Source organism: Anabrus simplex, chromosome 3 (genome assembly GCF_040414725.1).
Source record: "Anabrus simplex isolate iqAnaSimp1 chromosome 3, ASM4041472v1, whole genome shotgun sequence".
Lineage (NCBI taxonomy): Eukaryota > Metazoa > Arthropoda > Insecta > Orthoptera > Tettigoniidae > Anabrus > Anabrus simplex.
The window spans coordinates 110335460-110351197 of record NC_090267.1 but is presented as its reverse complement, the minus strand read 5'-3'; the positions used below and the strand labels follow the sequence as shown (position 1 = coordinate 110351197).

The 15738-nt window shown below is 42.1% G+C and overlaps 1 protein-coding gene across 2 annotated transcripts in view; it reads right to left on the bottom strand.

Moving 5' to 3' along the window:
- Lgr3 (Leucine-rich repeat-containing G protein-coupled receptor 3) overlaps positions 1 to 15738 on the bottom strand; it is a 487929-nt gene that overhangs the window by 269844 nt on the left and 202347 nt on the right. For both annotated transcript variants that reach the window (XM_068227013.1, XM_068227014.1), the window contains exon 3: positions 11308 to 11388. In XM_068227013.1, the coding sequence (XP_068083114.1) occupies positions 11308 to 11388 (81 nt within the window). The remainder of the gene's footprint in view (positions 1 to 11307; positions 11389 to 15738) is intronic.

Genomic DNA, 15738 nt, shown 5'->3' with positions numbered 1-15738 from the left:
TTGCTACTCTAAGTCAGGGGCTCAGGTGTTGTGAGCTACCCGATTAATGCTGTGAACGCGCTCGCTGTAAGTGGCATGACCTGCTTGTTCGTGGGGTAGACTCTGTGTTCGTGTCGTGGTAACAGCAGGACCGTGTGACGAGTTGTGGAGTGTTACCCCTTGGATTACTTTAAGATTTCAGCAGTGAACGAGCCAGCCAGAATGTCGGACCTGTGTGTACCAGGGTCACAGGACAGCACGCTTGACGCCTGTGCCGAGGTCATGCAGGAGTAAACTCCACCATGGGTCTCCCGTGGAAGGAAAAACCACGGCCACCAAACAGATGAGTTGATGTCAAATATAAATTTCTTAAGCACGATAATGTATAACCGGGGATAGTTTGAGCTTTCCTTTGTAAATACTTAAATGTTGTAAAAATAATGCATGCCCTAATATGGGAATTTATTGCTCTTTAAAATGTTAACTAAATTCAAGGAAGCTAACACCTCGGACGACCCATTTTTTTCTTCTTAATGATTAGTTTATCGTGAGGGGTTATTCTTAGTAATATGTGGAGTATCCTAGCAAGTAAGGGAGACAAGGATAGGAGAATAGTTGAGTTTCCCTTAGGGGTGGCTGGAACAATAAGAAATTAGCAGAGAAAATCATGTCCGTAGGTTGCTAGTTAATGTCCAACATGGCGATTGTATTTGCTGGGGAAACTCATGGGTCAATCAGACGATGCATGCGTAATTTACACATATGATAAGTGCATGTACAACAAGAGAGAAGAAATCCTGACCGAGAGAGAGTTGCATTATGTTATTTAGGTATAATAGTGAGGGACAGTTCGCGAGTTTCCCGTGATTCTTGATTATTTAACCAGAAAGGTATGGATTTTTTTTGTATGCAACCGGCTGAGATCCAGGGAAGCCAGAGTCTTATGTACGGCAGAAATATAAATATAGGCAACTCTGGGCGGTAAGCGAAGAAGTTGAAGAACGTGGAATCAAGGAATAATGAGAGTTCTATGCCCAAGGAAAGAAGATACGCGGTATGAGACGTAATGAGAGGGCCGAATGTCCAGATAGTTTCTGATGAGATAATTCGGAAGTGATGGTGCTCATGAAAAGAATGAGAAGGTATAGAATAAATGAGTATCTCATGGGAATTCTACGGTCAGATGAATAAACAAATGGGCCAGAGATATGTGTCTCTCCGAGGAAGAGGAGGCCTGGCCATCATAATTGAGAGGAGTCAAGAAGCTGACGTAGCTAATGAATGAGTGCTGGCTGCAGTACGGCGAATGACCCATCCTTTCTTTCTTTTTTTTTGTGCGGGTCTGTTCGCCCCCTTTGTGACAGAAGGGGACCTGCTGTCCTACTGTCGCAAGACTCGGGCCCTGGGTTTTCGCCGTGCTCTTTTGTTTGGTTTAAATGGCTTAGCGAAGAAAACACTTATATAATGATAATGTCACGGTGACTTAAAAGGTAATTAATAAATGAATGTGGATCTCTCCCCAATGTCCGGTGATATGAGACCGTAGCTAGTTAGGATTCTCTTTCAGGAATGCACCTCTCGGTCGGAGTCATATGTTCGAGCCCAGGTCAGATGGGCTGAGGCAGGTGATACTGATAACCATGTTTTTCTTACAGGAATGGCCTCTTTTCGGCATGAAGTGTATATATCTGTATGTGTTTGGTATGTAATGCGCGTCTATTTTCAGTTCAAACAGAACCGTCGTTCAGCGTTGTCTGGTCTTAGTGATAGATCAGTGGGGGGGTCCGGGGTTTAGCTAAATAGTGTGTGTGTTTTGTTGTGTATTATGTAAATATCTCTTTGATGTGTCAATTATGTAGCGTAGGGACCGGTTGATTACGTGCTAAGAATATAATGTGTTATGTAAGTGGACATCATCTCATATTACACGATGTGATCGACAGAAGAATAAAATGTAATGAAACGGCATGAACATATGAGGGAAAGATGGGCGAAAGTGGTCCCAAAACCTCAATTATACCGTTGTGCCGACGACGACCTTAGGCGAGTCATATTTAGAGTGTCAATTACTTTTCTTTTCCTCCCGTATGCGGAGAGTTCATTGTATAGGGTGGTGTACTTTCCTTCTTTTATTATGTCATATTTTGAATAAATTAGTATTCGTAACCCCACATTATATGATTCTTGTCATTTATAGTTATGCTAAGCAGTATCCAGTAATAGTTGAACCCAGAGAATCCTACTTTCATATTCCATAAGGCTCCATCTTAAATATGTGTTTTTTTTTTTATCTTTCGAACGTAACCACTCCCCCAAGTGCTCGGGCTGCCACGGCTAGCACAGAAAGTAGGAAGGGAATCGGTTCGAAGCTCGTTAGGCTAGTCGAGCCCCCCTTACTCTAGTCTCACCCAGTTATGTGGAGGCATTCTTATGCGCGGGTCTTCCATTCGAGACCCGGAAGGGTGTAGTACATATTCCCAGAATCTGTAGTAGCGGTAACATTTAGGATTTGCGTAGAGGGTTAGGACCACACACGCCCGAGTGACTAGCTATTTGGGACATCGCCAGATTTTGGTGGCCATATGGGGACAGTGCGTAGGTGCTCAAATAGATCATCTCCGGGGTATACGAAGGTGCTGAAATTGTACATCATCACCGGGCTATACGTAGGTGTTCAAATACATAAAGGTGCTCAAATACATCATCTCCGGGATATACGAAGGTGCTGAAATACATCATCGCCGGGGTGTTCAAATACATAAAGATGCTCAAATACATCATTTTAGGGGTGTACGAAGGTGTTCAAATACGTTACATGAAGATGCTCAAAAAATTCATCTCTGGGCTGTACGAAGGTGTTCAAATACATGAAGGTGCTCGAATGGGGTGTTCGAAGGTACTCAAATTCATCAGACTCCATCGAGGTCAAAAGAAAGCGAGTCTTGACCCAGAGAAGTAAAATTGAAAAGAGAAGAAACTAGCATTTTATACTCCAGCGGTATAAAATTCCGGCATATCGGCTTCTCGAAAACCTTAAAAAGGTAGCTAGTTGGAGTAAAACTAAGAATGGTATTAGTTTTAAATTCCCTTGTTTTATCAATGTTGGAATATTTATGCCGGTGACTACTTCAAGATGGTGGTGGTGGTGGTGGTGATTATTGTTTTAAGAGGAAGTAAAAGTAACCAACCATCATCTCTTTACATCTATAAGAAAAGAAAGAAGAAGAGTTCTGACACTTCGAAATATGAAGGAAGGCGTGGTGCGGTGTGGCTCCCGAAAGCAAGTTCACAGCTGCGCGACCCTAACCGCATGCCCAACTTGCCCGGTTATTATTGTTATTATCGTTTCTTGATGATGCATTTATTTAAATTAGAGACATTGAATACATCACTATATTGTTGATTAATGAATCACCATAATGTCCCATATTCCTTAACGATTGTCTCTTTATGTGCTTTATTGCCCAGTAACCTATCGTGTTGCTTAAGCTCATATTGTCCTTTCACGGTGAGCAATTATATTGTTCTCTTTTCTGTACCTTCAAACCACTAACGCTATTTAATGCTTTTCAATGTAATTGATTGTCTTTTAATCCCACTCTTTGAGTTTCCAATTTTTAAAGCATTAATCAAATTCCGCAAATGTCTCGCCGTTTGAATCTATAGGTAGAGCCCTGCACGGATACTGATATTCGCAAAGTTAGTGTCTTGGCGGATGCAAACTGTATGGCAGTACGGATAATTTCTAAATAATCATGTTTATTAATTTTCACTCAGGTATACTCTAGAAATCTCAACAAGTCCGCCTTCCATACATTTCATGCAGTTACTTCAATAATAATGTTATTTGCTTTACGTTCCACTAACTACTTTTTCGGCTTTTGGAGACGCCGCGGTGCCTGAATTTGTCCCGCAGGAGTTCTTTCACGTGCCAGTAAATCCACCGACACGAAATTGACTATTTGAGCACCCTCAAATACCACCGAACTGAGCCAGGATCGAACCTGTCAACTACGGGTCAGGAGGCCAGCACGTCAACCGACTGAGTCACTCAGACCAGCTGCAATTATCTTTTGCTTGTGCTGAGACGACTCTTGAACGGAAGAATGTTGAAATATAAAGGGCACTGAAAGCTGTAAATCTGACCTAACTGGCTCCTGCCCGTAATTAGTGCAAGGAAAGAACAAAGGTTCCGAAACAGAACCGCTCAATACGTCGGTAATTGTCGCAGGAGGAAATTCCTCACAAACCTGCCACTGCAGGGTTGCTGGCGACAGGTATCAGGCCCACTGCTTTGTGTTAACACATCAATTCGTTTCAGTAACTCGGGTGTAATAAATAGTTGCAATATCCGTGGATAACGATTCAAGGATGCAGATGCGGGAAGCGGATGAAGAAAGTGCGGATTTGGAGCGGATAATATTTTGTATATCCGCGCAGGGATCTATCTATAGTCATAAGCAGCGTTTTCTTCTGAATTACTTCATAACATCAAAGTGTACCCTCATATAACTTTCATAATCCTTAAATTGGCACCAATGGATCAAAAGAAATTATTTTTAAAGTAATTCTCAACATGGCCCATAGTATGAATGAAAGGTAATAAAAATTCAAGTGTCAATTCTGTTATGTATCTCATAAGATTCGTACCAAAGGACACCACATTTTCGACACATCATTGATGTTTGACCTCTTGGAAAGAAATGATTATTGGAACTCATCAACATTAGGTGTCATATTCGAATCAGACATGCAAGCTGTTTTTTAAGTATGAACATTCGTATATTACAAAATATTCCGTCTTTTTCAGCACATAATATTACATATATATGGGACAAAAATACAATTATGATGCGAAATTATTAATATTCACAAAATGTTGGAGTATTCCTATATCAAGCTTGCTTCCGGGAGATGGTGGATTCGAACACCATTGTCGGCAGCCATGAAAATGTTTTTCCGTTGATTTCCATTTTCACACCAGGCAAATGCTGGGGCTGTACCTTAATTAAGGCCACGGCCGCTTCCTTCCCACTCCTATCCTTTTCGTGTCCCATCATCGCCATAAAACCTACCCGTGTCGGCGCGACATAGAGCTAAATTATAACCTATATCCGCCTTATCGTATGTTTTAAGTTGTTTCTTCAAACTAATTAATAGCTAAGAATGTAAGAATGAGCAGTACTCGATTCCTTGCCTTCGGAAATGTGTCCGAGAGTATACACAATCAGAAAGCGAGAAATATGATTTCGCTCTTTGCTGACATTACGCCCTAAAATGTACTTACAGTATCCGCTATTTTTTTTTACGTCGCACCGACACAGATGGGTCTTATGGCGACGATGGTATAGGAAAGGCCTAGGAGTGGGAAGGAAGCGGCCGTGGCCTTGATTACGGTACAGCCCCAGCAATTACCTGGTGTGAAAGTGGTAAACTATGGAAAATCATCTTCAGGGCTGCCGACAGTGGGGTTCGAACCCACTATCTCCCGGATGTAAACTCACAGCTTAACCGCACGGCCAACTCGCCCGGTATAGTATCCGTTAAGCTACGTTGCCAAGTTAAGAGTTTAATATAAATCTTCTAACTTCAAATGAAGTACTCTGGTTTTAATAGGAATGAAGAGATCAACTTTAATTTGACACTCGGAGATTATAATCATTATCAAAACTTGACATAAAAAAGCTCATACTGATTTTTTAGAAAGAGGATAATAAAAACTGTGAATACTACAAGGTATAAAATTGCCGTCTTCTTGGCCTTCTCCCATTTATCTGAGATCAGCGCTTTGTATGGATTTCGCTCAGTTCTGCGGCAGGATGCCTTTCCCGAAGCCACCCATACGTAAAGGAATGTATTCACTATTTTGTGTTTCTGTGGAGGTTGGTAGTGTGATGGGCTGCATATAAATGAATATGTGTGTTAATACGAACACAAACACCCAACCCAGAATTGAACAAGCAACACTCATGGCTTTAATAGACTAAAAAAAAAATTCACCGAGAGGATAGACAAACATTTGTACACATTCTAGCAGCTGGTGAGACTCCAAATCAGATAATACGTAAATTATACAGTAAAAGTCAAACTTTAATCAGACTGGCTACAGAAAATTCTGAATGGAGGGGAATAAATTGAAGAGTTGTCTGTTCAAAAGCTGCTAGATGCACTTTTGAAAAATATCAGTATTTCGCCCTCATGCATTACAGTTGTTGAATATTATCGATTTCCATGAACAATCCGGAATTAATTAAGGAATGAATACACTTCTCTCCCAGCCACGGATGACAACCAACTGGCGAGAAAATATTTGTTTATTGTAATCTAAATTATTACTTAGAGTTAGTACGTACAGCACTCTAAAAAGATCCGAAGATACTCCAATTCCTTAAATCTATATATAAGAACATGTCCTGACTGACTGACTGACTCACTGACTGACTGACTGACAGATTCATCATCGCCGAGCCAAAACTACTGGACATAACGTAATAAAATTTTGAGGATACATTTATATTACATTGTAGGTGCTCGCTAAGGGAGGATTTTTGGATATTCTATCGGTAAGAGGGGAAAAGGGGGTGAATTTTTAAAATGAGTGTATCTATATCTCAAAACTTTAAATGTTTACAGATGTAATTTTCTTTAAAAATAAAGAAACACGTATTTTTTTGTTTTCGGAAAATCCCACTAGGAGGGATGAAAAGGGTGAAAAATGGGTTGAATGCTCAGAAAATGAAGATATTACAGATCTGAAAATTGTTATTTGGAATCTCCTTTATGAATAAAGAAACACGTATTTTTTTCGGAAATCCAATTAATGAGGGTTAAACAGGGGTGACAAATCGGGTGAACTTTTCGAAAGACTATATCTACAGTATATCTCAGAAACGTAAAATGTTACACACGTAAAAATGAATATTTGTAATCTCCTGTAAAAGTAAAGAAACATGAGTGATTTGTTTTCGGAAACTCCACTTAAGGGGAACTTAAAAGAGGTGAAATTTAAAAATGAGCAGGTCTACTGTATATTTCAAAAACTTCACATGTTACGGAAGTGAAAAATGGGATTTTTATCTTTGTTAAAAGTAAAGAAACATGTATTTTTTGTTTCCGGACAAACCACTTGAGTGGGGGGGGGGGGGGGGTCTGCCTTACAAGGGCTGCACTCGGCTGGAAATAGCCACGCGAAATTAAGAGCACTAAATTATTTTCAAAACCGGTTTTCGGACTCTAAAGTCCATCATCATGTTGAAATTATTTTAAAACATTTTATTTCACTTGAGTGTGTTGTCACAGTGAGTTGAAATAAGTTTAAAATGCTTCACTGCTTCGAAGCAGTAAGATTGCTTCGTGTGTCCTGTCGAGTGAACAGAAACTCCAGTCGTTCCGTACATGTCAGCTACAAAGATGCTCGAAACAGCAAAGCTTTAAAACAGTGCCGGTGCTTTGTTTATCTTCTCGCTTCAACAAAAACACTCCGCGTGACATTGCCCTGAAGATGAGCCGACACTCAGAAACTTCATATTCAGAACCGCCAGTCAAGTTACTAAACGAACAATGCATTCCACAATGTAAGGTGTCTGTTTTACGCAGTGGACATTATTGTTCTCAAAGCAGGGTCATACTGTAACAGAAAGACGCTCCCGTTTGTCGAGTGTAACAGTTTCTAAAATTATGTTTTAAACTTAAATTTCAAGTAGCTTTTTAAATTGGATTAGGTCAAGTCTGTTTCTGTACATATAATGCCGATCTTGGACTCTTCTTAGATTTAATTACTCTTCATTCAAATTAGTTCATATAGTTTGTTAACTATCTTATTATGCTTTCGTAACTAGTTTAGGTTTTCTGTTAATGTATATAAAATTCAGATTTCGGAATCTTCTTAGATTTCATTACCTATTTAATTATAATTATTCTAGTTAGTTCACTTACTTAGACTACTATTTTACTATGCTTTTGCAACTGGATTAGGTTAAGTATGTTATAGTACATACAATACATATTTTTAACTCTTCTTACATTTCATTAATAATTCTATAATTATACAAATTAGTAACTGTTTTAGTGTGCTTTTAACTGTAAAACTGATCCTTTTTAGTATCACTGCAAGTGCGTAATGAAGAAGCAAGCGCATTTTATTACTATACACTAGTACATAATCTATTCATCATACTGTATTTTGTACATTTGCTCATTAAATACACTGGCGGAAAAAATGTCCAAACACCATGCAATATGACATTTAGAATACGGAAATGTCTGTAATATATTTGTCAAGGTAACATGTTTAATTGATTAAAGGCACAAGAATACAGGTTAATATCTGCGCTATTGAAGCCATCGCAAATGTGCAATGCTGGTCCATTAACAACCGATGTAATCGCCTGATTGTTGAATGCAGGCATGCAATGTGTCGTATAAGTGCCGGATGTCAGCTTGTAGGATGGATTTCCATGCCTGTTGCACTTGGTCGGTCAATACAGGGACGGTTAATGCCGGTTGTGGGTGACTCTGGAGTTATCGTCCAATGACGTCCCATACGTGCTCGACTGGGGAAGATAGGGGAATCGAGCAGGCCAATGCAACATGTCGACACACTGTAGAGCATGTTGGGTTACAACAGAGGCATGGGGGCGTGCACTATGTTGTTTGAAAATACCCCTAGGAATGCTGCTCATGAATGGCAGCACATCAGGTCGAATCACCAGACGGACTTACACATCTGCTATGAGAGTGCGTAGGATAGCAACGAGAGTGCTTCTGCTGTCATAAGAAATTGCCCTCCAGACCAGAACTTCCCGTGTAGGTCCAGTGTGTCGACGCTGCAGACACGTGGAATGCAGGCGCTCACCTGGCCTCTTTCTGACCAACACTCGGACATCACTGGCACCAAGGCGGAACTGGCTTTCATCAGAAAACACAACGGACCTCCGCTCCATCCTCCAATGATCTCTCGCTTGGGGTAAGTGGAATGCACGCCACAGGACGTCTGACTTGGAGCTGTCTTTCAAGTAACCGATTTCGAACAGTTTTTTGCGTCACTGTGGTGCAAACTGCCTCTCGAATTGCTGCTGCAGACGCAGTCCGCTGCGCCACAGCCATATGCCGAATATGGCGGTCCTCCGTCTGGGTGGTGCCATGGGGACGACCGGAGCCCGGTCTTCTTGCGAGCGTGCCTTCTCCTGAACACTGCTACCAGCACGCATGCACAGTGGAGGCATTCATACCAAGTCGTTCTGCAGTAGCGCGGAAGGAAAACCCACCTTCACGTAGCCCTACAATACGGCCTCGTTCAACCGCAGTGAGCTGTTGATACTGACCTCTTTGTCGTCGTAAAGGCATTCTTGACCCACTCACAGTCACTCCGTCCAATCTCATAGGTAACTAACGACACAGACCACGCGTCACAATGGATATGCGGCCGGCAGCCCGGATCCTTTGTGCCATTTTAGCCCTTCGACCTGTTCGGTCTTGAGTGCTGCTTTCGACGAGTTAACTGTACTGGATGGTTTGGGTGCTGGTGGTACCTTGTGAGATATCGCACTGGTCAGAGTGTGACCTGCACCCCGAGGGGTGAAAAAATGGCCTAGGGACGAGCCCAAGGGTATCGTAGTTTCCCGTGGGGGGAAGTATATATCGAGTTCATGATATCTTCAGGAATATTGGTAGGTAAGCAAATGGCGGGGAGTGGTTACCCATCCATGTAATGACCAAGACCAATGTTGCTAAACCCTCGTGTGTCTAGTGGAGTGAAGAACATTCAGAAGAAGAAGGGAGGAAGAGAAGGGAATAGCTGGTCGGACTGAACCGAAATGGGTAGCTTGCTTGGGGACTTGTAACTTGAGGGGATTAGTGAATAATGAGTTGGTTGTCTGGCATAACTGCTAAAAGAGGTACTTGAGGAGAGATTAAGTGGAGTAATAACACGAGGAGGGAAGAGGAGTCTATATTAAGTTGCTGGGAGGAGGAATCGGAATGGGAGTTACTGGTAAGACGTGGAATATTGAAGTTAAGTAGAGGAGGTGGTTTGTTACAGGGGTTGAGATGCTTGGCTTGATTGTAATGCGCTCCGATTGCCTTTTTATGAATGAACATCCAGGAAACGAGGCGGCGTGGCTAGAGCTACAGTTGGCGCACTTCGCCTGGTCCCTAGGTACCGTGCAGTCGGAGAGGCGGTGGGGACCTCCACATCGGTTGCAGCGGGCAGCGTTCTTTCAGGTGGCAGATGTGTGATTTTCAGGCAGTTGTAGCACTGAATTACAAGTGAGAGGTGGGAGCGAGTGGGAGATCGAGGCTGAGTGGTTAATTTAGAGGGGGGGAGGCTTGGGAGTAGATTTGTTGGTTCTGCTTTTGGCTTTGGTGTTGTACTTGGGCTTGGGCTGGGAGGAGCAACTTGGTGTGTTGGGAGAGGGCTTGGCAGTAACGGGTCTGGGGCGGCTGGGTCGCATGGGGGGGTTTGCTTCAGGTAAAGTGGACTGAGTGGGAGGTGATGAGACTGTGGTGAGGGGGTTGAGTAGAGATTGCGGTTTGAACTTCTTGATTCTGAAGATTGGTCGGCTTGGTTTGAACTTCTTGATTCTGAAGATTGGTTGAGTCTTTTGTTTGGTATTGGCTCTGATTTGGATGTTAGTAGTTTAGGTGAAGGCATCAGAAGAGGGTCTTTGATTTAGTGAATTGTTGACTGGGTTGATTTGGATTGGAGGTGGGATATCAGTTTGTTGTAGTTTGTTGAGGATGGTGTGGATTGATTTATTGCGGGTGGGGGTAATGAGGAGGTGGTTATTGTGCGTTTCTTCTATAATGGCTATGTGATCTTGGATGATGGGTTCAATAGCGAGAATTACTGTCTGTCTGCAACGAGTGGGACAGGACCAGGGTTGTCGAGTGGTAATAAAAAAGGAAGTTGCATTTGGATGGAATGGGGAAGATAGTGTATAATGGTAGGGTTTCTCGAAGCGGTGTTCTTCTTGTGCTTAGTATAGGCCGTATTTAAAGCAAACCTGATGTGCAATGTCATGGGGCCGCTACTGACGCCACGCTAATGCGATTTGCGGGAAATTTGAATTAACATCATCTTTCAGTTTTATAAACACGCCTACAAATGTTTGTTAATCTAGCACAACCCATTCTTGGTGTTTAGAAATTTAATCCGCTAGTGTATTTCACGAACCTCATATTTTATCGTCATCAGAATGTCGAACATTTTATTCCGTGAATTGATATTAGCTATGAAATGTGCAATGCTCCTCCATCCAGCCCTATCTGTCAAAATGCTTCTTTTAATATTACGGGTAGAGTATCTTCAGAAAAGGTTTTAATACTCACCACAATCATTGAAGTTCGGTTTCAGACCCGGAGAGCTGACCATTAGGAGCCTATTGAAGTACCCTTTCCCATGGAAATCGGCTGAAAAAGATAGAGAGACAATCAGTCATTTATTCACTCATTTGATCAGTGCTCAGCTACATCAGAAAATTTACTCCCAATGCCAAGCTTTGTTTGCTTCGGATAATTCAGATGCTGACAGGTAGGTTCCTATACACCAGTAGCGTGCATTGTGGGTATGCAGGCTAAACCGGGCTTACCCGTAGGACTTGAGAAGCAAAGTAAGCAGTAACGCAACTGTAAGTGCAACAATTAATATTAGCTTGTCAGTTGGTAATACTATTTTTTATTAGCAATTGCTGCAGTATGGTTTACTGCAGAATGTAGAAAGTGTATTCTGCAATACGAATTTCTGCAGTAGCGAGGGTACGCGACGCATCTACCGCAGGCTCGCCCAGCGTTGAGTTCAATGTCAATCAATCAATCAATCAATCAATCAATCAATCAATCAATCAATCAATCAATCAATCAATCAATCAATCAATCAATCAATCAATCAATCAATCAATCAATCAATCAATCAATCAATCAATCAATCAATCAATCAATCAATCAATCAATCAATCAATCAATCAATCAATCACTACTGATCTACGTGTAGGGCAGTCGCTCAGGTGGCAGATTCCATATCTGTTGCTTTGCAAGCCTTTTCTTAAATGATTGCAAACAAATTGGAAATTTATTGAACATCTCCCTTGATAAGTTATCCCAATCCCAACTCCCCTTCCTATAAACGAATATTTGCCCAAATTCGTCCTCTTGAATTCCAACTTTATCTTCATATTGTGATCTTTCCTACTTTTATAAACGCCACTCAAACTTATTCGTCTACTAATGTCATTCTACGCCATCTCTCCGCTGACAGCTCGGAACATACCACTTAGTCGAACAGCTCGTCTCCTTTCTCCCAGTTCTTCCCAGCCCAAACTTTGCAACATTTTTGTAACGCTATTCTTTTGTCGGAAATCGCCCAGAACAAAACGAGCTGCTTTTCTTTGGATTTTTCCAGTTCTGGAATCAGGTAATCCTGGTGAGGGTCCCATACACTGGAACCATACTCCAGTTGAGGTCTTACCAGAGACTTATATGCCTTCTCCTTTACATTCTTACTACAACCCCTAAATACCTTCATAACCATGTGCAGAGATCTGCACCCTTTATTTACAGTCCCATTTATGTGATTACCCCAATGAAGATCTTTCCTTATATTAACACCCAGTTACTTAAAATGATCCCCAAAGGTAATTTTCACCCCATCAACGCAGTAATTAAAACTGAGAGGACTTTTCCTATTTGTGAAACTCACAACCTGACTTTTAATCCGTTTATCATCATACCATTGCCTACTGTCCATCTCACAACATTGCATTGTCGAGGTATTTTGCAGCCGCTCACAATATTGTAACGTATTTGTTACCCTTCTTGATTGATGCAGTATTTTTGTATCCATCTCTTGGCACAGGCCAGAGCAAAGTGTAGCTTCCACCGAAGTCCCAGTCTCATCCATGGCTGTGGCAATATGGAAGCTGCTGGGGGTATGGGTAGTGCTGAGTAATGACATTTGGAGCACAGTTAGTGTCTTGAGTGTTATGAAAGGTGTTGCTCATAGGGTTAGTCGTGCTGCAGTAGCACCTTCTGGTCCAGTGAGGAAAGCAATGGCAAACTACCTCACTCCTCGTCTTGCCTAGTACGCCTCATTTGGGCTCTGCCATTGGTTTCTGCGGTTTCCCTATAACTGCATAGCCATTGGTGGTGCTATCTGAGGATCCAACCAGCCTCTGGGCTGATGACCTAACAGACAGACACTCTGTACAGAATAACATCATCTGCAAAAGCCTTATCTCTGATTCCACTTATTTACACATATCATCGGTATGTATAAGAAAACGTAAAGGTCCAATAATACTGCCTTGAGGAATTCCCCTCTTAATTATTAGAGAGACAGATAAAGCCTCACCTACTCTAATTCTCTGATTTCTATTTTCTAGAAACAGAGCCACCCATTCAGTCACTCTTTTGTCAAGTCCAATTGCACTCATTTTTGCCAGTAGTCTTCCATGATCTACCATATCAAATGGCTTAGATAGGTCAATCCCGATACAGTTCAATTGACCTCCTGAATCCAAGATATCTGCTATATATTGCTGGAATCCTAACAAGTTAAGCTTCAGTGGAATAACCTTTCCTAAACCCAAACTGCCTTCTATCAAACCAGTTATTTATTTCGCAAACATGTCTTATATAATCAGAAAGAATGCCTTCCCAAAGCTTACATGTAACGCAAAACTTACTGGCCTGTAATTTTCAGCTTTATGTCTATCACCCTTTCCTTTATACACAGGGGCTACTATATAGCAACTCTCCATTCATTTGGTATAGCTCCTGATGACATGCAGAGAAGAAGAATTGCATTTTATTGTCACTTGTTGAGAATGAAACCCACACGTTTATCGAACCAGATCTTTACTTATTTTAAAGATAAGAATATCCAGCCAACTTGATTCATGGAGGTGGAAAGGGACCTCCAGGTGTTGGGGATCACTTATGAAGATATCCAAGAACACAGCCCACTAAGGAGGTTTTCAAGAAAGGCCAAAGTTGAAGACGGGAAGGACGTGGAAGGAGGAAAGAAAATAGCAACACCGGTAATGAATGAAGAAGCACTGGCCAGAGATCAAAGCCCAGAGAAGACAGCTGAAATTACGTGGTCCTTAGTAGGCCGATAGGAACAAAGAAGAAGCGAAAAAGAAAACTGTATTCATATGGTTCGACATTTTCATTTAATGCCATCTAGGCTGCCTGTGTGTCAGTTTTGGCGTACCGTTTTGCTCTATCAGATGGCAGAAAAAAGGGAACTCTTTCAGATATCCTATTGCTGAGATGCTGATATCGTACTAATGGCCTTTTCTTCCGACGTTCCGACTCCCACTGCTGGCAATCTTGGTATTCAGATCTCGGAATTCTATTTGAGATCCACAGAGCGAGCTTTCTCGAATAATGATTCATATCGGTTAAGAGATGAGAAACAGGGACTTGAACTTGAGGTGAAGTGTAATTCTCTAAAAGGAAGCGAGTCCGTTTTATGGTAACTCTCTCTCTCTCTCTCTCTCTCTCTCTCTCTCTCTCTCTCTCAGAGTAGCGCAATGTCTCAGTCCTTGAAGGACTTCTATTTGCCGATGAGGAACTTGGCTAGAATATGTCTTCCTTACGTAAACACGGTGAAGCCCTCAAATCTCCAGATTTCACGCTCCCGTTATTGAAGCCTTCATGTGGCTGTGTATCGCGACCAGAACAGTGATGAAGTTCTCAGATTGCTTTACCTCTGACTACCAGCTTCATGAGACGAGAGCTCACTAGGACGACATACAGTTTTCACTCCATCAAAAAACAAAAAGCTATGAATATACCGTAAGCAAATTCTTCTTCGTATAGGCCATGAGAAGTAGGAGATAGAGGCTTCCAGCATCCGTAACCTCTAATAACCTTAATACTAAGGCCTATCACTAATCATAATATAATTAACACACAAAAACATATATTACCGTGAGAATGCATTTTGTTTACAGTTTGTTTTACGTCGCACCGAGACAGGTAGGTCTTACGGCGACCATGGGATAGAAAGGGCCTGGGAGTGGGAAGGAAGCGGCCGTGGACTTAATTAAGTTACAGCTCCAGAATTTGCTTGGTGTGAAAATGGGAAACCACGGAAAACCATGTTCAGGGCTGCCGACAGTAGCGTTCGAACCCACTATCTCCAGGATGCAAGCTCACAGCTGCGCGGCCCTAACCGCACAGCCAATTCGCCTGGTGAGAATGCATTCGGGACATAGCGGATTCGCATCCCACCGCCGGCACCCTGAAGTTGGTTTCCTGTGGTTTCAGAATTTCACATAAGGCAAATGCTGGGGCAGTTCTCTAAATAAGGCCACGGCCACTACCTGCCCATTGTTAGCCCTTTCCCACATTCCCCCGTCGCCGAAAACCTTCTATGTGTTTGTGCGGCGTTAAACCAGTAGCGAAAAAAACCAGAATATTAAGGTCCTTGGTCTGCCAAGATGACTCCTGTCCATTCAGATAGCCTGCAGATCCAGGAGCTCCATGTGGTCAGCGTGACGCCTTCCTTAGCTATATTTCTTGGCTTTCATTGACCATGTCCGCTGCCTCGTGTATCAATAAGCTTCTCCCTTGCTTTCAAGAAAGCTGACTGAACGCTGTTCCAACCACCAGTTTCAAATTAATATCCCTGGACTGACTGGGAATCGCACTCGGGGCTTCGGAATATATGTATTTCTTTTACAATTTGCTTTGCGTCACATCGACACAGATGGCGACGATGGGATAGGAAAGGCCTAGGAGTTGGGGAAAAGCTGA